Source organism: Anolis sagrei, chromosome Y, assembly GCF_037176765.1.
Source record: "Anolis sagrei isolate rAnoSag1 chromosome Y, rAnoSag1.mat, whole genome shotgun sequence".
NCBI classification, from domain to species: domain Eukaryota; kingdom Metazoa; phylum Chordata; class Lepidosauria; order Squamata; family Dactyloidae; genus Anolis; species Anolis sagrei.
In genome coordinates, this window is record NC_090035.1 from 81,429,559 (window position 1) to 81,456,089 (window position 26,531).

Below are 26,531 nucleotides of genomic sequence, written 5' to 3' on the forward strand. Positions count from 1 at the left end.
ATGATCCTGCCTTCCGACCCTTCATCTAAGTCATGAATAAAGATCCTGATCAGGACCGGGCCCAGGATGGAAACCTGCGTATGGCACTCCACTCGTCACTTCTTTCCAAGATGAAGGGTTTCATTAGTAATGCAGAATTAATGCACTTTGATGCCACTTGAACTACCCTGGCTCAGTGCTAGAGAACCCTGGGAGTTGTAGTTTGGTGAGCCACCATCCCTCTTTGGCAGAGAAGGCTCAAGACCTTGGGAAACTACAACTCCCTTGAGCCGTGGGGGTCAAACTATATTCATTCGCCAGTGTGTACACAAACTAATAAAATGTTCTTTTCGTTGGAGGAGAAGTTGACCGTTAGCCTTCATCTTGAAAGGAAAGAACAAGTTCCTTTGTCGGCAGATTAAGGGCTCGATTATTGCAGAGTTTGTTTGTTTTGCCGTTCTTTGCAGATTATATATCTATACACACACACATATATTATACACATGGGTAAAGGTAAGGTCATGTGTCCGGCCTCCAAGGTCATGTGGCCACTGGCATGACTGCATGGAGTGCCGTTACCTTCCCTCCGGAGCGATACCTATTGATCTACTCACATTTACATGTATTTGAACTGCTAGGTTGGCAGGAGCTGGGGCTAACAGTGGGAGCTCCCCCTGCTCCCCGGATTCAAACCTGTGACCTTTCAGTTAGCAAGTTTAGCAGCTCAGCGGGGGGCTCCTCATATACACATGCCCCATGCTGGCCACATGACTAGTAGGTTTGAATCCTGAGAATGGGGTGAGCTCCTGCTGTTAGCCCCAGCTCCTGCCAACCTAGCAATTCGAAAACATGCAAATGTAAGTAGATCAATAGGTCCCGCTCCGGCGGGAAGGTAACGGCACTTCATGTAGTCATGCTGGCCACATGACTACTAGGTTCGAATCCTGGGAATGGGGTGAGCTCCTGCTGTTAGCCCCAGCTCCTGCCAACCTAACAGTTTGAAAGCATGCAAATGTGAGTAGAGAAATAGATACCGCTCCAGAGGGAAGGTAACGGCACTTCATGCAGTCATGCTGGCCACATGACTAGTAGCTTCGAATCCTGGAAATGGGGTGAGCTCCCACTGTTAGCCTCAGCTCCTGCCAACCTAGCAATTCGAAAACATGCAAATGTGAGTAGATCAATAGTGAGTAGATGCAAATGTGAGTAGACCTTCTGATGGGAAGGTAACGACACTTCATGCAGTCATGCTGGCCACATGACTAGTAGCTTCGAATCCTGGGAATGGGGTGAGCTCCCGCTGTTAGCCCCAGTTCTTGCCAACCTAACAGTTTGAAAGCATACAAACGTGAGTAGAGCAATAGATACCGCTCCGGCGGGAAGCTGACGGCACTTCATGCAGTCATGCCGGCCACATGACTAGTAGGTTTGAATCCTGAGAATGGGGTGAGCTCCTGCTGTTAGCCCCAGCTCCTGCCAACCTAACAGTTTGAAAGCATGCAAATGTGAGTAGAGCAATAAATCTACTGGCGGGAAGGTAACGGCACTTCATGCAGTCATGCTGGCCACATAGTAGGTTCGAATCCTGGGAGTGGGGTGGGCTCCTGCTGTTAGCCCCAGCTCCTGCCAACCTAATAGTTTGAAAGCATGCAAATGTGAGTAGAGCAATAGATACCGCTCCGGCGGGAAGGTAACGGCACTTCATGCAGTCATGCTGGCCACATAGTAGGTTCGAATCCTGGGAGTGGGGTGGGCTCCTGCTGTTAGCCCCAGCTCCTGCCAACCTAACAGTTTGAAAGCATGCAAACGTGAGTAGAGCAATAGGTACCGCTCCGGCAGGAAGGTAACGGCGTTTCATGCAGTCATGCTGGCCACATGACCTTGGAGGTGTCTACGGACAACGCCGGCTCTTCAGCTTCGAAATGGAGATGCGCACCAGAGTCCCCGTGTCGGACACGACTGGACTTAATGTCCAGGGAAAACCTTGACCTAATGCCTATTATGACCTGTAGGTGTCACTAGAGCACAGAAAATGCAAAATTGCAAGAATATAGACTTTAAATGGGGGCTAAATTGGGAATTAAATGTCAAAATCAATAGAATACAACCATGTGTATTCACAACCATGAGTCGCCCTAGGGCTGAGAATGGCGGTTAACAAATGCACCAAATAAATGTGTCTATCTATGGGAACACAAGAGGCATATGGGAAGACCTCAGGGGAAGGAAAGGCACTTTATTCACTCGAGACGCAGGAAAGACAGAGCTTTGTGTCCAAATTGCACGAAAAGCAAGCCAGAGGGCCACCACGGGCCTTGCAAACCACGCTAATTATTGATCGCCGTGCCAATGGTGATAGAGTTGGTCGGAGATGATGTTCCAGTAGGTGCCCACGGCCGAGGTGCCCTTTTCGTACATGTCGCTGGAAGGGAAGAAGGAAAAAGGAGAAAAGGCGTCACAACAACATTAGAGGCTTGCTTTCCGTACGCTATGGAATCCTGGGAGTTGTAGTTTCACTAAGGGGGCATCTAGACTGTAGGACCAGTCCTGGGAGTTGTGGCTTCACTAAAGGTACATCGACACTATAGAACAAATGCACTGTGATCCCTCTTTAATTGCCGTGGCTCAATGCTATTGGATCCTAGGAGTTGTAGTTTCACTAAGGATGCATCTAGACCGAAGAATAAATTTCGGGAGTTATAGTTTCACTAAGGGTGCATCTACACTGTAGAACCAGTCCTGGGAGTTGTGGCTTCACTAAGGGTACATCTACACTATAGAACAAATGCACTGTGGCCCCACTTGAATTGCCGTGGCTCAATGCTATTGGATCCTAGGAGTTCTAGTTTCACTAAGGGTGCATCTAGACTGAAGAATAAATTTTGGGAGTTGTAGTTTCACTAAGGGGGCAGCTACACTATAGAACAAATGCAATGTGACCCCACTTTGATTGCCATGGCTCGTTGCTATTGAATCCTATGAGTTGTAGTTCCACTAAGGATGCATCTAGACTGAAGAAAAAATCTTGGGAGTTGTAGTTTCACTAAGGGTACATCTACACTATAGAACAAATGCACTGTGACCCCACTTTCATTGCCATGGCTCAATGCTATTGAATCCTAGGAGCTGTAGCTTCACTAAGGATGCATCTAGACTGAAGAACCAATCCTGGGAGTTGTAGCTTCACTAAGGGTACATCTACATTATAGAACAAATGCACTGTGACCCCACTTTGATTACTGTGTCTCAATGCTATTGAATCCTAGGAGTTGTAGTTTCACTAAGGGTGCATCTAGACTGTGAATAAATTTTGGGAATTGTAGTTTCACTAAGGGGGCATCTACACTGTAGAATAAATCTTGGGAGCTGTAGTTTCACTAACGGGGCATGTAGTCTCCAGAATAAATCTTGGGAGTTGTAGTTTCACTAAGGGTGCATCTACACTGTAGAACCAATCCTGGGAGTTGTAGCTTCACTAAGGGTACATGTACACTATAGAACAAATGCACTGTGACCCCACTTTGATTGCTGTGGTTCAATGCTATAGAATCCGGAGAGTTATAGTTTCACTATGGGGTGCACCTGCACTGCGGAATGACTCCTGGGGGTTGTAATTTCACTATGGATGCATCTCAACTGTGGCATGAATATTGGGAGCTGTAGTTTCATCAAGGGTGCATCTACACCTTTGAATAAGGGCAGTGTGACTTTAACTACCGTGAATCAATGCCATGGAATCCTAGGAGTTGTCATTTCACTAAAGATGAGCCTACACTGTGGAATGAATCTTGGGAGTTGTAGTTTCGCTAAGGCCTACACTGTGGAATGAATCTTGGGAGTTGTAGTTTCGCTAAGGGTACATCAGTACTGTGGTATGAATCTTGGGAGTTGCAGTTTTGCTAAGGACAAACCTACACTGTGGAATGAATCTTGGGAGTTGTAGTTGCGCTAAGGCCTACACTGTGGAATGAATCTTGGGAGTTGTAGTTTCACCAAAGAAACATCTATAGAACCAAAGCTCAGTGACTCCAGATTAATTGCTGTGGTTCAATGCTATGGAATTCTGGAAGTTGTAGTTTCACTAAGGGTGCACCTACAATGTAGCATTAATATTGAGAGTTGTTGTTTAACCAATGAATGCAGTATTACCCCACTTGACCACAATGCCTCAATGCTATGGAATCTTAGGAGTTGTAGTTTTACTAAGGGTGCAGCTACACTGTGAATGAATCTTGGAAGTTGTAGTTTTACTAAGGGTGCACCTACAACGTAGCATGAATATTGGGAGTTGTTGTTTAATCAAGGAAATGAATGCATTATGATCCCACTTGACCACAATGTCTCAATGCTATGGAATCCTAGGAGTTGTAGTTTTACTAAGGGTGCAGCTACACTGTGAATGAATCTTGGAAGTTGTAGTTTCACTAAGGATGCACCTACAATGTAGCATGAATATTGGGAGTTGTAGTTTAACCAAGGAAATGAATGGAGTATGAACCCACTTAACCACAATGGCTCAATGCTTTGGAATCCTAGGAGTTGTAGTTTTACTAAGGGTGCATCTACATGGAATCGTAGGAGTTGTAGTTTTACTAAGGGTGCATCTACACTGTGAATGAATCTTGGAAGTTGTAAGGGTGCATCAACGCTGCGAAATGAATGCAGTTTGTTACCACTTTAATTGCTGTGGTTCAGTGCTATGGATTCTTGGGAATTGTAGTTTCACCAAGGGTTTATCTACTGTCATTGTCGGATAAATGTGATTTGAACACTTTAACTGCCCTGGATCAATGCTATGGAGAAGGAAGTCTTTGGTAAGACAAAAGTCAAGGCCTTGAGGAACTACAACTCCCATGTTTCCATATCATGGTGCCATAGCAGTCAAGTGGAGGATCATTCTGCATTCACATTTGACAGCGTAGATACTCTATATGTCTTGACAAGTGATGCGGACTTGAGATCCCTGCACTTGTCTCCCTGGCTTGGGATCTGTAGTATTCTCACCTGAGCTTCTGATTAAACCCAAGGGTCTTGATTTGGCCGAACCAGCCCAGGGTCGTATTGGAAACCTGGTCCCAGTATCCTTTGGCTGCCTCCTGGAGTTGGGTCAGGACTTGCGCCTCCTCTTGAGCTTCCCGTTTCTGCAGGCGGAAGCTGGAGATTTCTATGAAAAGATGAGTTATTGTTATTGTTATTGTTGTTATTGTTATTGTTTATTGTTATTGTTATTGTTTTGCTCCTTCCCTTCATGAAGATACAAAGCAGCAAACTGTGCTAAAAACAATGCAGTACATCAGTGTTTCTCAATATTCCTATTGCCGTGACTCCTTCATACAGTTCTTTATGACCAACAGAAAATACTGGAAGGGTTTGGTGGGCCTTGACCTTGAGTTTGGGAGTTGTAGTTCACCTACATCCAGAGAGCACTGTGGACTCAAAGAATGATGGATCTGTACCAAACTTGGCACAGATACTCAATATGCTTAGATGTGAAGACTGGTGGAGTTTGGGGAAAATAGGCCTTGAAATTTGGGAGTTGTAGTTGCTGGGATTTATAGTTCACCTCCAATCAAAGAGCATTCTGAACCCCACCAACGACTGAATTGGGCCAAACTTCCCACACAGAACCCCCCCCCCCCCCCCATGACCAACAGAAAATACTTAAGGCCGTCCAGTCCACTCAAAAAAAAATTGATTTTGTCATTTGGGAGTTGTAGTTGCTGGGATTTATAGTTCACCTCCAATTAAAGAGGATTCTGAACCCCGCCAATGATAGAATTGAACTAAACTTGGCACACAGAACTCCCACGACCAACGGAAAATACTGGAAGGGTTTGGTGGGCATTGACCTTGAGTTTGGGAGTTGTAGTTCACCTACATCCAGAGAGCACTGTGGACTCAAACAGTGATGGATCTGGACCAAACTTGGCACGGATACTCAATATGCTTATATGTGAAGACTGGTGGAGCTTGGGGAAAACAGACCTTAACATTTGGAAGTTGTAGTTGCTGGGATTTATAGTTCACCTACAATCAAAGAGCATTCCAAACTCCACCAACGATGGAATTGAACCAAACTTGGCACACAGAACTCCCATGACCAACAGAAAATACTGGAAGGGTTTGGTGGGCATTGACCTTGAGTTTGGAAATTGTAGTTCACCTACATCAAGAGACGACTGTGGACTCAAAACAATGATGGATCTGGACCAAGCTTGGCACGGATACTCAATATGCCCAATTGTGAACCATGGTGTAATTTGGGGGGGATAGACCTTGACATTTGGGAGTTGTAGTTGCTGGGATTTATAGTTCACCTAAAATCAAAGAGCAGTCTGAACTTCACCAAGAATGAAATTGAATCAAACTTGGCACACAGAACTCCCACGACCAACAGAAAATACTGGAAGGGTTTGATGGGCATTGACCTTGAGTTTGGGAGTTGTAGTTCACCTACATCCAGAGAGCACTGTAGTCTCAAAACAATGATGGATCCAGACCAAACTTTGCACGGATACTCAATATGCTTAGATGTGAAGACTGGTGGAGTTTGGAGAAGATAGACCTTGACGTTTAGGAGTTGTAGTTGCTGGGATTTCTAGTTCGCTTACAATCAAAGTGCATTCTGAACCCCACCAATGATGGAATTGAACCAAACTTGGCACACAGAACTCCCACAACCAACAGAAAATACTGAAAGGGTTTGGTGGGCATTGACCCTGAATTTGGGAGCTGTAGTTCACCTACATCCAGAGAGGACAGCGGACTCAAACAATGATGGATCTGTACCAAACTTGGCATGGATCCTCAATATGTTTAGATGTGAAGACTGGTGGAGTTTGGGGAAGATAGACCTTGACGTTTAGGAGTTGTAGTTGCTGGGATTTCTAGTTCGCTTACAATCAAAGAGCATTCTGAACCCCACCAATGATAGAATTGGCCAAACTTCCCACACAGAACCCCCCATGACCAACAAAAAATACTGTGTTTTCTGATGGTCTGTGGAGACCCCTCTGAGACCCCCTCGCGACCCCCCCCCCCCTTGCAGGGGTCTTGACCCCCAGGTTGAGAAACACTGTAGTATATGAACATTATACAAAGACTATAAGAACCTTGGTCATGTTTCCAAAAGGACTTTGGCTTTCTACTCAGAATGAGGTCAGACTAGATGACCTTTTGGGGTCTCTTCCAACTTCTGTATTGCACTTGATGCTGTTATAGTTCTCTACATTACAGCAGAACTCAAAACCACACCCTGTTTGCACTTTGTACATGGTCAGAAGCCCGAATCGGCAGTCCAGAAGTACTTACCAGAGCAGAGGACCACTAACAAGAGTGTTGTGGCCACCAGTTTGAGACCCATTTTCAGCACAGTTGCCTGAGATGTTGGAAGAGATAGAGCTTTGCAGGCAAAACCTGGAAGAATCCAAAGCCAAATGTATTATTAAATGTCCCAAACTGCCAAAAGTGCCTGTTAGGAATACTGGCTATTAGGAATTGTGGGAGTTGAAGTTCAAAACACCTGGAGGGCCCAAGGTGGCCCATGCCTGGCGTAGAAGCACCATCAGCACCTATTCCATGCTTTGCCCCATTGGTCATCCTGCTTCCCTTTGGCTATCGAAATGCCCCAGCGCTCTTACCTCTCTGCCTGAATCTGCCTCGTTTGTCTTCTGGACCGACTAAGCTCTGGCCGGGGAAGAGATGGTCAGGCGTCCAGTCGGCAATCCTCTTTCTGGTCCTCCACCTGCTCGCCCAATGGGACCTCCGCTCCCCTTCGAGCCGGCCAGAGTCCGAGCAAACAAAGGTTGCAAGCCAGCCTGGGTCAGATAAATATGACCTTTGGGAGACAGGCAGGAGAACCCTAGAAGAGAATCCGGGAATTGGAAGGGGCACCCAAAGGCCATCTAGTCCAACCCCAATCTGCTGTGCAGGGCTATAATTCCAGGCTATTATTCCAGGTGACCAACACAGAATCGAAGGGAAACGTGACTTCCCTTGATCTAGCTTCCGTGGCAGTTCAAGTGTGTCAAAGTGTATTAATTCAATGGTTTGAGATGCCCTTAGGAAAACTACAAATCCCAGGACTTCATAGAATCGAGCTATGGCGGTTTGTGGATGCAGAACCGCATGCACCCTTAGTAAAACTACAACTCCCCTGCTTCCGTGGCAGTTCAAGTGTGCCAAAGTGTATTAATTAATCCATTTGAGACAACCTTAGAAAAACTACAAATCCCAGGATTCCATAGAATCAAGCCATGGCAGTTTGTGGATGCTGTACCGCATGCGCCCTTAGTAAAACTACAACTCCCATGCTTCCGTGGCAGTTCAAGTGTGCCAAAGTGTATTAATTTGTCCGTTTGAGATGCCCTTAGGAAAACTACAAATCCCAGGACTCTATAGCATCGAGCTATTGCACTTTGTGGATGCCGAACCGCATGCACCCTTAGTAAAACTACAACTCCCATGCTTCCGTGGCAGTTCAAGTGTGCCAAAGTGTATTAATTAGTCCGTTTGAGATGCCCTTAGGAAAACTACAAATCCCAGGACTCTATAGCATCGAGCTATTGCACTTTGTGGATGCCGAACCGCATGCACCCTTAGTAAAACTACAACTCCCATGCTTCCGTGGCAGTTCAAGTGTGCCAAAGTGTATTAATTTGTCCATTTGAGATGCCCTTAGGAAAACTACAAATCCCAGGACTCTATAGCATCGAGCTATTGCACTTTGTGGATGCCGAACCGCATGCACCCTTAGTAAAACTACAACTCCCATGCTTCCGTGGCAGTTCAAGTGTGCCAAAGGGTATTAATTTGTCCGTTTGAGATGCCCTTAGGAAAACTACAAATCCCAGGACTCTATAGCATCGGGCTATTGCACTTTGTGGATGCCGAACCGCATGCACCCTTAGTAAAACTACAACTCCCATGCTTCCGTGGCAGTTCAAGTGTGCCAAAGTGTATTAATTAGTCCGTTTGAGATGCCCTTAGAAAAACTACAAATGCCAGGACTCCATAGCATCAAGACACGGCAATTCATGGATGCCGAACCTCATGTAAAACTACAAATCCCATTATTATATTATTCTATAGTGGTTGAAGCGGTGCCAAAGTGTATTCATTCTCCAGTGCACCCTTTGGGAAACTACATATTCCACGATGGACCCCTCCAGTGTGCATTCATTCTTCAGTCAGGAAAACAACAACTCCCTGGATTCCTTAGTGTTTAGTGAAGGTAATTGAAGTGAAGATGCACGCCTTAGGAAAACTACACATCCCACCATTACATAGGGTTTCTAGTTTTAGGAGGTCTCTTGGACCTTCTATTAGAAATCAAACAACCTCATCCAAAAGCTAGACTTTTAGTCCAAAGGTGTGTTTGCACAAATATTGGTTAGCAGACAGAATTGGGGCAAAAAAGGTCAGGATCTGCTGATGCCAGTTTGTGCAATATTGACTCCCTGGTCATTGATCAACCAGCCTCATTGGCGGACCCAAAAGGCGTAGTTACACGGCCTTATGAGTGCAGTTGGATACTGCTTTAACTGCCATGGTTTGGAATCGTGGGCTTTGTAGTTTGCACTCTTTGTACTTGTGAAACTACAACTCCCACGAGTGTGTCTTGGAAGAAAGAAGAAAGAACCTGTCAACTTCATTCACTCTAGATTAGAGAACCAGTGCTCCTTGAATTGGGAGTTGTAGTTTGGGCCCTTTGGCCTTGCAAACTACAGCTCCCACAACTCCATAGTATTGAGTCACTTCCCTCTTTGGGTGGGATGTACCTCTAGATTGGAGAGCAAATGATCCTTGCATTGCTATGGAAGCCTGGGAGTTGTAGTTTGGACCCTTTGGCCTTACAAACTACAGCTCGCACAACCCCTTAGTATTGAGTCATTTCACTTTTGGGGCGGGATGCATCTCTAGATTGGAGAACAAAGGCTCCTTGCATTGCTATGGATCCCTGGGAGTTGTAGTTTGGACCCTTTGGCGTTGCAAACTACAGCTCCCACGACTCCATAGTATTGAGTCACTTCACTCTTTGGGTGGGATGCACCTCTAGATTGGAAAACGAATGGTCCTTGCATTGCTATGGAAGCCTGGGAGTTGTAGTTTGGACCCTTTGGCCTTGCAAACTACAGCTCCCACGACTCCATCGTATTGAGTCACTTCACACTTTGGGTGGGATGCACCTCTAGATTGGTGAGGCCTGGGAGTAGTAGTTTGGACCCTTTGGCCTTGCAAACTACAGCTCCCACAACTCCATAGTCACTTCACTCTTTGGGTGGGATGCACATCTAGATTGGAGAGCGAATGCTCCTTGCATTGCTATGGAAGCCTGGGAGTTGTAGTTTGGACCTTTTGGCCTTGCAAACTACAGCTCGCACAGCTACATAGTATTGAGTCACTTCACTCTTTGGGTGGGATGTACCTCTAGATTGGAGAGGCCTGGGAGTTGTAGTTTGGACTCTTTGGCCTTGCAAACTACAGCTCCCACGACTCCATAGTATTGAGTCACTTCACTCTTTGGGATGCACCTCTAGATTGGAGAGGCCTGGGAGTTGTAGTTTGGACCCTTTGGTCTTGCGAACTACAGCTCCCACAACCCCATAGTATTGAGTCACTTCACTCTTTGGGATGCACCTCTAGATTGGAGAGGCCTGGGAGTTGTAGTTTGGACCCTTTGGTCTTGCGAACTACAGCTCCCACAACCCCATAGTATTGAGTCACTTCACTCTTTGGGATGCACCTCTAGATTGGAGAGCGAATGCTCCTCGCATTGCTATGGAAGCCTGGGAGTTGCAGTTTAGACCCTTTGGCCTTGCAAACTACAGCTCCCACGACTCCATAGTATTGGGTCACTTCACTCTTTGGGTGGGATGCACCTTTAGATAGGAGAGCGAATGCTCCTTGCATTGCTATGGAAGCCTGGGAGTTGTAGTTTGGACCTTTTGGCCTTTCAAACTACAGCTCCTATGACTCCATAGTATTGAGTCATTTCACTTTTGGGGCGGGATGCATCTCTAGATTGGAGAACAAAGGCTCCTTGCATTGCTATGGAAGCCTGGGAGTTGTAGTTTGGACCCTTTGACCTTGCAAACTACAGCTCCCATGACTCCATAGTATTTCCACTCTTTGAGATGCACCTCTAGATTGGAGAGCGAATGCTCCTTGCATTGCTATGGAAGCCTGGGAGTTGTAGTTTGGACCCTTTGGCCTTGCAAACTACAGCTCCAACAACCCCATAGTATTGAGTCACTTCACTCTTTGGGTGGGATACACCTCTAGATTGGAGAGTGAATGCTCCTTGTATTGTTATGGAAGCCTGGGAGTTGTAGTTTAGACCTTTTGGCCTTGCAAACTACAGCTCCCATGGCCCTATAGTATTGAGTCACTTTACTCTTTGGGTGGGATGTACCTCTAGATTGGAGAGCGAATGCTCCTTGCATTGCTATGGAAGCCTAGGAGTTGTAGTTTGTACCCTTTGGCCTTTCAAACTACATCTCCCACAACTCCATAGTATTGAGTCACTTCACTTTTGGGATGCACCTCTAGATTGGAGAGCGAATGCTCCTTGCATTGCTATGGAAGCCTGGGAGTTGTAGTTTGGACCCGTTGACCTTGCAAACTACAGCTCTCACGACTCCATAGTATTGAGTCACTTCACTCTTTGGGTGGGATGCATCTCTAGATTGGCGAGGCCTGGGAGTTGTAGTTTGGACCCTTTGGCCTTGCAAACTACAGCTCCCACAACTCCATAGTATTGAGTTACTTCATTCTTTGCGATGCACCTCTAGATTGGAGAGCGAATGCTCCTTGCATTGCTATGGAAGCCTGGGAGTTGTAGTTTGGACCCTTTGGCCTTTCAAACTACATCTCCCACAACTCCATAGTATTGAGTTACTTCACTCTTTGCGATGCACCTCTAGATTGGAGAGCGAATGCTCCTTGCATTGCTATGGAAGCCTGGGAGTTGTAGTTTGGACCTTTTGGCCTTGCAAACTACAGCTCCTACGACTCCATAGTATTGGGTCACTTCACTCTTTGGGTGGGATGCACCTCTAGATTGGAGAGTGAATGCTCCTTGCATTGCTATGGAAACCTGGGAGTTGTAGTTTAGACCCTTTGACCTTGCAAACTACAGCTCCCATGACTCCATAGTATTGGGTCACTTCACTCTTTGGGTGGGATGCACCTCTAGATTGGAGAGTGAATGCTCCTTGCATTGCTATGGAAGCCTGGGAGTTGTAGTTTGGACCCTTTGGCCTTGCAAACTACAGCTTCCACGACTCCATAGTATTGAGTCACTTCACTCTTTGGGACGCATATCTAGATTGGAGAGCGAATGCTCCTTGCATTGCTATGGAAGCCTGGGAGTTGTAATTTGGACCCTTTGGCCTTGCAAACTACAGCTCCCACAACTCCATAGTATGGAGTCACTTCACTCTTTGGGTGGGATGCACCTCTAGATTGGAGAGGCATGGGAGTTGTAGTTTGGACCCTTTGGCCTTGCAAACTAAGCTCCCATGACTCCATAGTATTGAGTCACTTCACTCTTTGGGTGGGATGCATCTCTAGATTGGCGAAGCCTGGGAGTTGTAGTTTGGACCCGTTGACCTTGCAAACTACAGCTCTCACGACTCCATAGTATTGAGTCACTTCACTCTTTGGGTGGGATGCATCTCTAGATTGGCGAGGCCTGGGAGTTGTAGTTTGGACCCTTTGGCCTTGCAAACTACAGCTCCCACAACTCCATAGTATTGAGTTACTTCATTCTTTGCGATGCACCTCTAGATTGGAGAGCGAATGCTCCTTGCATTGCTATGGAAGCCTGGGAGTTGTAGTTTGGACCCTTTGGCCTTTCAAACTACATCTCCCACAACTCCATAGTATTGAGTTACTTCACTCTTTGCGATGCACCTCTAGATTGGAGAGCGAATGCTCCTTGCATTGCTATGGAAGCCTGGGAGTTGTAGTTTGGACCTTTTGGCCTTGCAAACTACAGCTCCTACGACTCCATAGTATTGGGTCACTTCACTCTTTGGGTGGGATGCACCTCTAGATTGGAGAGTGAATGCTCCTTGCATTGCTATGGAAACCTGGGAGTTGTAGTTTAGACCCTTTGACCTTGCAAACTACAGCTCCCATGACTCCATAGTATTGGGTCACTTCACTCTTTGGGTGGGATGCACCTCTAGATTGGAGAGTGAATGCTCCTTGCATTGCTATGGAAGCCTGGGAGTTGTAGTTTGGACCCTTTGGCCTTGCAAACTACAGCTTCCACGACTCCATAGTATTGAGTCACTTCACTCTTTGGGTGGGATACACCTCTAGATTGGAGAGCGAATGCTCCTTGCATTGCTATGGAAGCCTGGGAGTTGTAGTTTGGACCTTTTGGCCTTGCAAACTACAGCTCCCACGACTCCATAGTATTGAGTCACTTCACTCTTTGGGACGCATATCTAGATTGGAGAGCGAATGCTCCTTGCATTGCTATGGAAGCCTGGGAGTTGTAATTTGGACCCTTTGGCCTTGCAAACTACAGCTCCCACAACTCCATAGTATGGAGTCACTTCACTCTTTGGGTGGGATGCACCTCTAGATTGGAGAGGCATGGGAGTTGTAGTTTGGACCCTTTGGCCTTGCAAACTAAGCTCCCATGACTCCATAGTATTGAGTCACTTCACTCTTTGGGTGGGATGCATCTCTAGATTGGCGAAGCCTGGGAGTTGTAGTTTGGACCCTTTGGCCTTGCAAACTACAGCTCCCATGACTCCATAGTATCGAGTCACTTCACTCTTTGAGATGCACCTCTAGATTGGAGAGCGAATGCTCCTTGCATTGCTATGGAAGCCTGGGAGTTGTAGTTTGGACACTTTGGCCTTGCAAACTACAACTCCCACGAGTGTGTCTCGGAGGAAAGAAGGGGGAAAACATATCCTAAGAATAAGCAGAGATTGTATTTCACCAGGAAGGCATAATCTCTTTATTAATAATAGAAGCGTATCAAAGAAGGACGAAAGGAAGGCAAAGACAGGACACAGAGGGTCGGGTGATGCTCCATCTTTGCTTCATGGAGGTCCCCTCCTTCCATCCAGTGTGGGGATGATGGGAATCGGAGTCCATGGATGGATTCAGTTGGCTTCCTCTCTGGGAAAGAGGGTCCTGAATTTCTCCTTCAGCTTCCGGAAGTTTTCCGAGAACCAGTTCCTGTTGAGGGCAAGAAAGAGTCAGAGGAACCTGTCAACTTCACTCTTTGGATGGGGTGTATCTCTAGATTGGAGTTGGGAGTTGTAGTTTGGACCCTTTGGCCTTGCAAACTACAACTCCCACAACTCCATAGTATTGAGTCACTCTTTGGGGGGGGGGATGCACCTCTAGATTGGAGAGCAAAACCTCCTAGCATTGCTATGGACACTTGGGAGTTGTAGTTTGGACCCTTTGGCCTTGCAAACTACAATTCCCACGACTCCATAGTATTTTTGGGTGGGATGCACCTCTAGATTGGAGAACGAATGCTCCTTGCATTACTATGCAAGCCTGGGAGTTATAGTTTGGACCCTTTGGGCTTGCGAATTACAACTCCCATGACTCCATAGTATTTTTGGGTGGGATGCACCTCTAGATTGGAGAATGAATGCTCCTTGCATTGCTATGGAAGCCTGGGAGTTGTAGTTTGGACAATTTGGGCTTGCAAACTACAACTCCCATGACCCCGTAGTATTTTTAGATGGGATGCACCTCTAGATTGGAGAGCAAGTGCTCCTTGCATTGCTATGAAAGCCTGGGAGTTGTAGTTTGGACCCTTTGGCCTTGCAAACTACAACTCCCATGACTCCAAAGTATTTTTGCATGGGATGCACCTCTAGATTGGAGAACGAATGCTCCTTGCATTGCTATGGAAGCCTGGGAGTTATAGTTTGGAACCTTTGCCTTGCAAACTACAACTCCCACGACCCCATAGTATTGAGTCATTTCACTCTTTGGATGGGATGCACCTCTAGATTGGAGAGTGAAAGCTCCTTGCATTGCTATGGAATCTTGGGAGTTGTAGTTTGGACCCTTTGTCCTTGCAAATTACAGCTCCCACGACACCATAGTATTTTTGGGTGGGATGCACCTCTAGCTTGGAGAACAAATGCTCATTGCATTGCTATGCAAGCCTGGGAGTTATAGTTTGGACCCTTTGGCCTTGCAAACTACAACTTCCACGACTCCATAGTATTTTTGAGTGGGATGCACCTCTAGATTAGAGAGCGAATGCTCCTTGAATTGCTATGGAAGCCCAGGAGTTGTAGTTTGGACCCTTTGCCCTTGCAAACTACAGCTCCCATGACTCCAAAGTATTTTTGCATGGGATGCACCTCTAGATTGGAGAACGAATGCTCCTTGCATTGCTATGGAAGCCTGGGAGTTATAGTTTGGAACCTTTGCCTTGCAAACTACAACTCCCACGACCCCATAGTATTGAGTCATTTCACTCTTTGGATGGGATGCACCTCTAGATTGGAGAGTGAAAGCTCCTTGCATTGCTATGGAAGCTTGGGAGTTGTAGTTTGGACCCTTTGTCCTTGCAAATTACAGCTCCCACGACACCATAGTATTTTTGGGTGGGATGCACCTCTAGCTTGGAGAACAAATGCTCATTGCATTGCTATGCAAGCCTGGGAGTTATAGTTTGGACCCTTTGGCCTTGCAAACTACAACTTCCACGACTCCATAGTATTTTTGAGTGGGATGCACCTCTAGATTAGAGAGCGAATGCTCCTTGAATTGCTATGGAAGCCCAGGAGTTGTAGTTTGGACCCTTTGCCCTTGCAAACTACAGCTCCCATGACTCCAAAGTATTTTTGCATGGGATGCACCTCTAGATTGGAGAACGAATGCTCCTTGCATTGCTATGGAAGCCTGGGAGTTATAGTTTGGAACCTTTGCCTTGCAAACTACAACTCCCACGACCCCATAGTATTGAGTCATTTCACTCTTTGGATGGGATGCACCTCTAGATTGGAGAGTGAAAGCTCCTTGCATTGCTATGGAAGCTTGGGAGTTGTAGTTTGGACCCTTTGTCCTTGCAAATTACAGCTCCCACGACACCATAGTATTTTTGGGTGGGATGCACCTCTAGCTTGGAGAACAAATGCTCATTGCATTGCTATGCAAGCCTGGGAGTTATAGTTTGGACCCTTTGGCCTTGCAAACTACAACTTCCACGACTCCATAGTATTTTTGAGTGGGATGCACCTCTAGATTAGAGAGCGAATGCTCCTTGAATTGCTATGGAAGCCCAGGAGTTGTAGTTTGGACCCTTTGCCCTTGCAAATTACAGCTCCCACGACACCATAGTATTTTTGGGTGGGATGCACCTCTAGCTTGGAGAACGAATGCTCATTGCATTGCTATGCAAGCCTGGGAGTTGTAGTTTGGACCCTTTGGCCTTGCAAACTACAACTTCCACGACTCCATAGTATTTTTGAGTGGGATGCACCTCTAGATTGGAGAGCGAATGCTCCTTGAATTACTATGGAAGCCTGGGAGTTGTAGTTTGGACCCTTTGCCCTTGCAAACTACAACTCCAACTCCCATGACTCCATAGTATTGAGGTACTTCACTCATTGGGTGGGATGCACCTCTAGATTGGTGAACGAATACTCCTTGAATTGCTATGGAAGCCTGGGAGTTGTAGTTTGGACCCTTTGGCATTGCAAACTACAACTCCCACGACCCTATAATATTCAGCCATTTCAGTTTAAATGGGGACCGACTACATTTATTTGTTCTACAACATGCACCTTTTCTTGTTGCATCATCGATGCAACAAGAAGCATTGCTATGGAAGCCTGGGAGTTGTAGTTTGGACCCTTTGGCCTTGCAAACTACAACTTCCACGACTCCATAGTATTTTTGAGTGGGATGCACCTCTAGATTGGAGAGCGAATGCTCCTTGAATTACTATGGAAGCCTGGGAGTTGTAGTTTGGACCCTTTGCCCTTGCAAACTACAACTCCAACTCCCATGACTCCATAGTATTGAGGTACTTCACTCATTGGGTGGGATGCACCTCTAGATTGGTGAACGAATACTCCTTGAATTGCTATGGAAGCCTGGGAGTTGTAGTTTGGACCCTTTGGCATTGCAAACTACAGCTCCCACGACCCTATAATATTCAGCCATTTCAGTTTAAATGGGGACCGACTACATTTATTTGTTCTACAACATGCACCTTTTCTTGTTGCATCATCGATGCAACAAGAAGCATTGCTATGGAAGCCTGGGAGTTGTAGTTTGGACCCTTTGGCCTTGCAAACTACATCTCCCACGACTTCATAGTATTGAGTCACTTCACTCTTTGGGTGGGATGCACCTCTAGATTGGAAAACGAATGCTCCTTGAATTACTATGGAAGCCTGGGAGTTGTAGTTTGGACTCTTTGGCCTTGCAAACTACAACTCCCACGACTCCATAGTATTGAACCATGGGAGTTCAAATGGGATCTGACTTCATTTATTTGTTCTTCAACATGCACCTTTTCTTGTTGCATCCCCAATGCATTTTTGCCATAGCCTGCAGCTCCTCCTAGTGGCGCCTGAAGGAACTGCCACCTTTTCCATAGAATGCAATCTCTGGATTTTGACCAACTGGACTCTGAAGAGGACTATAGGACTGGATCTCCATATAATCCAGATCATCAAAGCAGATAATCCACATTATCTGGGGTTGTATGAGTCTACGTTGCCATATAATCCAGTTCAAAGCAGATCATCTGGCCTTCAAGTCTGCCATCGACTTTCCTAGTGACTTTCCTAGTGTTTTCTCAAGTGTTTATTCATAAACATAAACATAAACAAATTATTATTATTGTCGAAGGCTTTCATGGCCGGAATCACTGGGTTGTTGTAAGTTTTCAGGGTTATATGGCCATATATGGTTATATGGCCATGTTCTAGAGGCATTTTCTCCTGACGTTTCGCCTGCATCTATGGCAAGCATCCTCTGAGGATGCTTGCCATAGATGCAGGCGAAACGTCAGGAGAAAATGCCTCTAGAACATGGCCATATAACCTGGAAAAACCTACAACAACCCGAATTATTATTATTATTAAGTAATAATAATAATATAATAGTAATAATAAAGTAGTAAAATAATAATAATAATAAGTAGTAATATTTATTATTACTATTATATTATTATTACTTAATAATAATAAGTAGTAATATTTATTATTACTATTATATTATTACTACTTATTATTTTACTACTTTATTATTACTATTATATTATTATTACTGTTATATTATTACTACTTATTATTTTACTATTTTATTATTATTACTATTATATTATTATTACTTAATAATAATAATAAGTAGTAATATTTATTATTACTATTATATTATTACTACTTATTATTTTACTACTTTATTATTACTATTATATTATTATTACTATTATATTATTATTACTATTATATTATTATTACTTAATAATAATAATAAGTAGTAATATTTATTATTACTATTATATTATTATTACTACTTATTTTACTACTTTATTATTATTATATTATTATTACTATTATATTATTAATACTTAATAATAATAATAAGTAGTAATATTTATTATTACTATTATATTATTACTACTTATTATTTTACTACTTTACTATTATATTATTATTACTTAATAATAATAATAAGTAGTAATATTTATTATTACTATTATTATTACTATTATATTATTATTACTATTATATTATTACTACTTATTATTTTACTACTTTATTATTACTATTATATTATTATTATTTAATAATAATAATAAGTAGTAATATTTATTATTACTATTATATTATTATTATTACTACTTAATAATAATAATAACTACTAGTAGTGGTATTACTATTATATTATTACTACTACTTATTATTTTACTACTTTATTATTACTATTATATTATTATTATTATTACTTAATAATAATAATAACAATAATAACAATAAGTAGTAGTAGTAGTAGTAGTTTGGTTAGTTCCTTCCTTTGAAATAAAACAGCAGTCCCCCATCCACATCCGAACCAAGGCAGACCCTGCTTAGCGTTCTCAAATTATACGGGTTTTTCACCTTTTCTGGGTATTTATTTGGGCCTATGGAGTTCCATTGTATAACAACGCTGCAGTCTGACCCTATTTTAACCCAAACTATATAATCCTGGGAGTTGTAGTTTCCCCAAGGACTTTTCGGCCTTTTCTGCCCAAAGGTTGAGCAAACTACAACTCCCAGTGGTTTGCGTCCCATTGGAGTCCTGGTGCTCAAAGAGGAGTTCCAACGGCATCCCTTTGAGAGGCCAGTGGGGATGCTGGGACTTGTAGTCCAACATTGCATGGGATTTGATGGCGACTCACCTGGTCTTGTTGCTGAATTCGCTGTGATGGATGTCACGGAACGCCTCCTTGGTTTCCTCGCCGACGCGGTCCACAAAAGTCTGGACTTCCTGCTGGAATTTCTCCAGTTTCTGAGTCAAACTGGGTTCGTTTGCAACTGGGATTTCATCAGTACCTAGAGCAAGGCAAAGAAGCAGCTGGGTAGTGTTTGGACTACAACTCCCAGCATCCTGGGAGATATCAAAGGGGATGAAAAGGTCATGTTTGTGAACTGTGGCGCATCTCCTGCTTGCACACATCTCCCCACTTACTTGGGAACATGTGACTACATTGCTCAGGCTCATGGGAGTTGTAGTCTCGCAAAGGTTGCATCTACACACTGTGAATGAATGTGGTTGCACTCTGCTTTAACCCCCATGGCTCCATGAGATTGAATCCTGGGAGTTGTAGTTTTCACTCTTTGGCACTCTCAAGGCCTTGCAGAACTACAACTCCCATAATTCTTCGAGTGCAATTACACTGCAGAATGGAACACAATTTGACCTCACTTGAACAGCAATGGCTCAAAACATCTCCCGCATACAGACATTTCTCCCACCTGCTGGCAATGAGGAAACCATATGCTAACACTGCCCAGGCTCATGGGAGTTGTAGTCTTGCAAGGGATGCATCCACACACTGTAGAATAAATATGGTTGCAGTCTGCTTTAACTAAAGTGAATGCAGGTGTAATGCCATATAGATCGAATCCTGGGAGTTGTCATTTGCACTCTTTGGCACTCTCAAGGCCTTGCAGAACTACAACTCCCAGGATTCTTGGAGTGGAATTAAACTCCTGAATGGAACATAGTTTGACACCACTTGAACGGCTGTGCCTCACTGCTACGGGATACTGGGAGTTGTAGTTTGGCAGAGAAGGCTGAAGGCCTTGCAAAACTACAACTCCCAGGATTCTTGGAGTGCAATTACACTCCCGAATGCAACATAGTTTGACACCACTTGAACTGCTGTGGCTCAATGCTACGGGATCCTGGGAGTTGTAGTTTGGCAGAGAAGGCTGGAAGGCCTTACAAAACTACAACTCCCAGGATTCTTGGAGTGCAATTACACTCCCGAAAGGAACATAGTTTGACGCCACTTGAATGGCTGTGCCTCACTGCTACGGGATCCTGGGAGTTGTCGTTTGGCAGAGAAGGCTGAAGGCCTTACAAAACTACAACTCCCAGGATTCCTGGAGTGCAATTACAATCCTGAATGGAACATAGTTTGATTCCACTTGAATGGCTGTGCCTCAATGCTATGCGATCCTGGGAGTTGTCGTTTCACAGAGAAGAATGAAGGCCTTGCAAAACTACAACTCCCAGGATTCTTGGAGTGCAATTACACTCCCAGATGGAACATTGTTTGATGCCACTTGAATGGCTGTGCCTCAATGCTACGGGATCCTGGGAGTTGTAGTTTGGTAGAGAGGCCTGAAGGCCTTACAAAACTACAACTCCCAGGATTCTTAGAGTGCAATTATATTCCCAAATGGAAAATAGTTTGATACCACTTGAATGACTGTGCCTCAATGCTACGGGATCCTGGGAATTGTAGTTTGGTAGAGAGAAGGCTGAAGGCCTTACAAAACTGCAACTCCCAGGATTCTTGGAGTGCAATTACACTCCCGAATGGAACATAGTTTGACGCCACTTGAACGGCTGTGCCTCACTGCTACGGGATCCTGGGAGTTGTCGTTTGGCAGAGAAGGCTGAAGGCCTTTCAGAACTACAACTCCCAGGATTCTTAGAGTGCAATTACACTCCTGAATGGAACATAGTTTGACGCCACTTGAACTGCTGTGCCTCACTGCTACGGGATCCTGGGAGTTGTAGTTTGGCAGAGAAGGCTGAAGGCCTTGCAAAACTACAACTCCCAGGATTCTTGGAGTGCAATTACACTCCCAAATGGAACATAGTTTGACGCCACTTGAATGGCTGTGGTTCAATGCTAGTTGTAGTTTAGCAGAGAAGGCTGAAGGCCTTGCAAAACTACAACTCCCAGGATTCTTGGAGTGCAATTACACTCCCGAATGGAACCTAACTTGACGACACTCCTTGATGGAACATAGTTTGACGCCACTTGAACAGCTGTGACTCAATGCTATGGGATCCTGGGAGTTGTAGTTTGGCAGAGAAGGTGAAGGCCTTGCAAAACTACAACTCCCAGGATTGTATGGCATTGAGCCATTGCACTTCAAGTGGCAAACTGCAAACTTTCTTCAGTATGGCTGCACCGCAGAAGGACTTTTCCCTGGGGAAACTGGGATGAAGAAAGGAATGAAAAAGAAGGAAAGAAAGAGAAGAAAGGAATGAAAGCTGGGAGGAAGATACTGGGAGGGTCCAGGCCTGCTGGGACATGTCCAACTGGGAAGGGCTGCTGCAATGGGTTTCGGAGGGCCTTCCAAACTGGGGGTGTATCTCTTTTTGGGGAGCAAAAAGGTGCGGCGACCCACGACGGAGAGATTGCAAAACTGCCAAGCTGGCCAAACCGGAGACGACGGCACGGCACAATATGGGAAAAGCAGCCTTTGCAAAAGTTTCACCTGAGGATTGCAACACCTGGGTTGGCTTGATGGCATTTTCACATTATACGACCTTATTATACGACCTTTGGGTGGAAAAATGGAATATAATGCATTCAATAGCGTCTCCGTATCTGCAGATCCCCTATCCACAGTTTGACTTACCTGTGGTTGCAGAGCATGGGGAACTCACTCTAAGAGAATATATTACGATATCATAATAATAAACAGTTGTGTTTAGGTCTCACCTGCCACAACAGACAGTGCCACGAGGACCACGGCAACAGAAAGTACGATCTGCATGATTGCGGAAGAGAAAATTGGACTTCTTGGTGAAGGAACTGGAAAGAAGATGAAAACCATGAGCACTGTGTATATAGGAGGCAACTCTTCAATCCAGTAGTAAATACAGGCTGCATCTACAAGTTCTTTTGAGGTATTAGCACTCCCAAAATCCCCAAACCAGTATGGAGTTTTGAAACGGTTTTCCTAAAGTTTTGAAAAGTTTTTCAATATTTTTTTTCCAAAAGTTTTGAAAGCATTTTTTCCAAGAGTTTTTAGATTTTTTTCCCCCAAAAGTTTTAGAAAAGTTTTCCAAAAGTTTTGGGACATTTTCCACACGTTTTGAAAAAGGTTTTTCCAAAAGTTTTGAAAAAGTTTTTCCAAAAGTTCTTTACGAGATTTTAAAGTGTTTTCCAAAAGTTTTGAAAAGTTTTTCAAAAGTTTTGGAACTTTTTCCAAAAGGGTTTCCAAAGATTTTTCCAAAAGTTTTGAAAAGGTTTTTTTCCAAGAGTTTTTAGAAATGTTTCCCAAAGTTTTAGAAAAGTTTTCCAAAGGTTTTGGGACATTTTCCACATGTTTTGAAAAACTTTTTACAAAAGTTTTGAAAAAAAGTTTTTCCAAAAGTTTTGAAAAGTTTTCCAAAAGTTCTTTACAAGGTTTTAAAGGGTTTTCCAAAAGTTTTGAAAAGTTTTTCAAAAGTTTTGAAACTTTTTCCAAAAGGGTTTCCAAAGGTTTTTCCAAAAGTTTTGAAAACGTTTTTTCCCCAAGAGTTTTTAGAAATGTTTCCCAAAGTTTTAGAAAAGTTTTCCAAACGTGTTGGGACATTTTCTGCACGTTTTGATAAAGTTTTTCCAAAGATTTGGAAAAAACATTCTGAAAAGTTTTCCAAAAGTTTTGAAAAAAAGTTTTTACAGTATGGATGCAATGCAAAAGGCCTAAGGGCTGAGAAAAGCGGTATATAAATAAAGTAAATAAATAATAAATAAATAAGTTTCAAAAAATGTTTTTACAAAAGTTTTGAAAAGTTTTCCAAAAATTCTTTACAAGGATTTAAAGGCCTTTCCAAAAGTTTTGAAAAGTTTTTCAAAAGTTTTGAAACTTTTTCCAAAAGGGTTTCCAAAAGTTTTTCCAAAGGTTTTTGAAAACTTTTCCTCATAACCTCTGAGGAACAGATGCCACAGATGCAGGCGAAACATCAGGAGAGAATGCTTCTAGAACCTGGCCATACAGCCTGAAAAACCGACCACAACCTTTTGAAACTTCTTCCAAAAGGCTTTCCAAAAGTTTTTCCAAAAGCTTTTGAAAAGTTTTCCAAACATTTAAAAAAGTTATTTCAGGGATTATAATTCCCAAGATACCCAAACCAGTCTAGAGTCTTGAAAAGTTCCTTTTTGGGACTACTACTCCTAGAATCCCCAAACCAATATATATACTTGAAATGTTCTTTCTGTGATTACCACTCCCAGAATCCTCAAACCAGGATGGAACCTGCAAAAGGTTTCCAAATGTTTTCTGAAAGTTTTGGAAAAGTTTTGAAAAGTTCTTCCTGGCTTTCCCGCTCGACAAATCCTCCAAACCACCATTGCACCTTGAGAACTTCCTTCTGGGGACTACAACTCCCATTATTCCAAAATTGAACATCCATTTCTATGGACTGGGATGTCTTTCCTACCTGCATCCCATCTCCATTTGTCTCCCTCCCATACTTACTGGTCCCAAGGACTGCAAAGACAATCACCCACGGTTCTGGACAGGATTCGCACTGGGCTGCTCCCTAAAAGGACTCTTGTTGTGTCTCCTCCTCTGTCTCCTCCTTCCTTTGTTAAGGTGCTCCATCCCTTCTTGGGAACTCAATTTGTCAAAAAGGAGAAACAATTACTTTTGTCTGTTGTCATTGTGCTGATGCGCCGTCTGGTTTCTTCACACTTCCAGACAGATTGTGCAAGAAAAAAAGCAGAAGGAAGGAATGGCTGGCTTGGCATTTCCATAGAGGTTGTTGCAAAACAAGTTTGCACAAAAGCACAAATAGATATACATACAGCACTGGAAGGGACCCCCAAGGGTCATCTAGTCCACCCTTCCACCATGAAGGGATTTGTTTTATGTTTTTGGTACAAAATAACCCCAAGTGCGAATTTTGCATAGAACAAGCTTGCAAGTCTCCTTCGGGGGAGATAAAGCAGGGTATAAATAAACATAAACAACAACAATAATACCTTCATGTATTGTCAAAGGCTTTCATGGCTGGAATCACTGCATTGTTGGGAGTTTTCTGGACTGTCTGGCTATGTTTCAGAAGCATTCTCTCCTGATGTTTTGCCTGCATCTATGGCAGGCATCTTCAGAAGTAAAACATCCGAACATCCTGGCATCCCCTGAGCAACGTTCTTGCAGACAGCCAATTCTCTCACATCAGAAGCTCTCCGAAGCTCTAGGTGCCCTTACTGCCTATTACAGGGAAAACCAACTGATCCCTAATCCATCTAAAACACAGACATGTGTCTTTCACCTTAAGAACAGACAAGCATCCTGAGCTCTGAGGATTATGACCTGGGAAGGAATCCCACTGGATCATTGCAGCGCACCCAAATCCCTGGGAGTCACTCTGGACCGTAACAGGAGCTTTTTTGTTGAGTTCCAGGGCCAGAGAAGCCGATGGCGGAAACAGAAGAACTGCCTGCCTCAGGGGAGCGTGCTTGCTCCATCCATGTTCAACACCTACACAAATGAGCAGCCACTGCCGGAACGGACAGAGAGCTTCATCTATGCTGATGATCGTGCCATTACCACTCAAGCAAGGAGCTTTGAGATGGTCACACAGAAGCTTTCCAAAGCTCTAGATGCTCTTACTGCCTACTACAGGGAAAACCAGCTGATCCCTAATCCATCTAAAACACAGACATGTGTCTTTCACCTTAAGAACAGACAAGCATCCTGAGCTTTGAGGATTATTACCTGGGAAGGAATCCTACTGGAGCATTGCAGCGCACCCAAATCCCTGGGAGTCACTCTGGACCGTGCTCTGACCCACAAGAAGCACTGCCTGAACATCAAGTAAAAAGTGGGCGCTAGAAACAATATCATACGAAAGCTGACTGGCACAACCTGGGGGTCACAACCAGATACAGTGAAGACATTTGCCCTTGCGCTGTGCTACTCTGCCGCTGAGTACGCATGCCCAGTGTGGAACACATCTCAGCACGCTAAAACAGTGGATGTGGCTCTTCATGAGACATGCCGCATTATCACAGGGTGTCTGCGCCCCACACCACTGGAGACATTACACTGCTTAGCCGGTATACCATCAGGGAAAAATACATGTTCAGTAGCATCAGGAAATACAATCAGAGAATCAGGTTCAGGTTCACACGCAGGCTGAACCCCAACAGGCGGGGAGCGGGAGATTTGAACCACACAACTCTGTTTTTCTATAAAAATGGCCTTTATTTGTACTTATGTATGCTTAGCTTAGCGAATGATTGCTGCTCTGCATCCTTTTCAGCTGAATCGCTAATAAATCATCTCAGTGGCTTCTGCTTCAACTTGGTGGGATTTATTTTGCAATATTGGCTTCTCTTTTCTCACCAGGCAACCCACAATGGCTTGGGCCTAATCCACAGTGATTCTAAATTGCTCTACAACAAGACTATACTGTACTACGGATGACAGAATCATAGCATCCTAGAGTTGGAAGAAACCTGCTGGGCCATCCAGTCCAACTCCATTCTGCGAAATCGCATTCAAAGCACCCCCGAGAGATGGCCAGCCAGCCTCTGCTTGAAAGCTTCCAAAGAACGAGTCTCCACCACACTGGAGCAGAGAGTTCCTCTACTGAACAGCTCTCTCTCACAGTTAGGAAGCTCGTCCTCATATTCAGGTGGAATCTCCTTTCTTTCCTGCAGTTTGAAGCCATGGCTCCATTGTGTCCTAGTCTCCAGGGAAGAAGAAAACAAGCTTACTCCCTCCTCCCTGTGGCTTCCTCTCACATATTTATATGTCTCCTCTCAGCCTTCTCTTCAGCCGGCTAAACATGGGCAGCTCTTTAAGCCGCTCCTCATAGGGCTTGTTCTCCAGACCCTTGAACCTTTGAGTCACCCTCCTGTGGACACATTCCAGCTTGGAGTCAACATCTCCCTTCAGTTGTGGTGCTTGGGTCTTTCATCCTTTTTTCTTCCTTGCGTTCCTTCCTTCTTTCCTTTCTTTCCTCCTTCCTTTCTTCCAATTTTCTATTTCTTCCTCCCTCCCTTCCTCCCTCCCTCTCTTCCTTCCTTCCTTTCCTTCTTTCCTTTCTTCCTCCTTCCTTCCTTCCCTTCCCTTCCTTCTTCCCTTCCC

General features: G+C 44.3%; 2 protein-coding genes across 2 annotated transcripts; both read right to left on the reverse strand.

Moving 5' to 3' along the window:
- Positions 1-2,290: 2,290 nt before the first annotated feature.
- On the reverse strand, positions 2,291-7,419 carry LOC137095317 (apolipoprotein C-II-like). The gene is made up of 3 exons (XM_067461802.1): positions 7,291-7,419; positions 4,984-5,143; positions 2,291-2,401 (listed from the first exon to the last, which is right to left on the reverse strand). Exons 1-3 carry the CDS (start codon positions 7,340-7,342, stop codon positions 2,311-2,313), a joined length of 303 nt encoding a protein of 100 aa, XP_067317903.1. The 5' UTR covers positions 7,343-7,419; the 3' UTR covers positions 2,291-2,310.
- A 6,512-nt stretch (positions 7,420-13,931) lies between these two features.
- On the reverse strand, positions 13,932-24,018 carry LOC132780145 (apolipoprotein C-I-like). Its single transcript, XM_060783698.2, has 4 exons — positions 23,910-24,018; positions 22,166-22,258; positions 19,376-19,529; positions 13,932-14,184 (listed from the first exon to the last, which is right to left on the reverse strand). The coding sequence occupies exons 2-4, from the start codon at positions 22,218-22,220 to the stop codon at positions 14,109-14,111; spliced, it is 285 nt and encodes a 94-aa protein (XP_060639681.2). The 5' UTR covers positions 22,221-22,258; positions 23,910-24,018; the 3' UTR covers positions 13,932-14,108.
- Between the last annotated feature and the right edge of the window lie 2,513 nt (positions 24,019-26,531).

Coding starts and splice junctions, on each gene's coding strand:
- LOC132780145 (XM_060783698.2), bottom strand. CDS start 22,220: ATGCAGATCGTACTTTCTGTTGCCGTGGTCCTCGTGGCACTGTCTGTT. Junction 19,530..22,165: donor GGCACTGTCTGTTGTGGCAG/GTGAGACCTAAA, acceptor GCCTTGCTCTAG/GTACTGATGAAATCCCAGTT. Junction 14,185..19,375: donor GAATTCAGCAACAAGACCAG/GTGAGTCGCCAT, acceptor TGCCCTCAACAG/GAACTGGTTCTCGGAAAACT.
- LOC137095317 (XM_067461802.1), bottom strand. CDS start 7,342: ATGGGTCTCAAACTGGTGGCCACAACACTCTTGTTAGTGGTCCTCTGC. Junction 5,144..7,290: donor GTTAGTGGTCCTCTGCTCTG/GTAAGTACTTCT, acceptor ATCTTTTCATAG/AAATCTCCAGCTTCCGCCTG. Junction 2,402..4,983: donor GGGTTTAATCAGAAGCTCAG/GTGAGAATACTA, acceptor CTTCCCTTCCAG/CGACATGTACGAAAAGGGCA.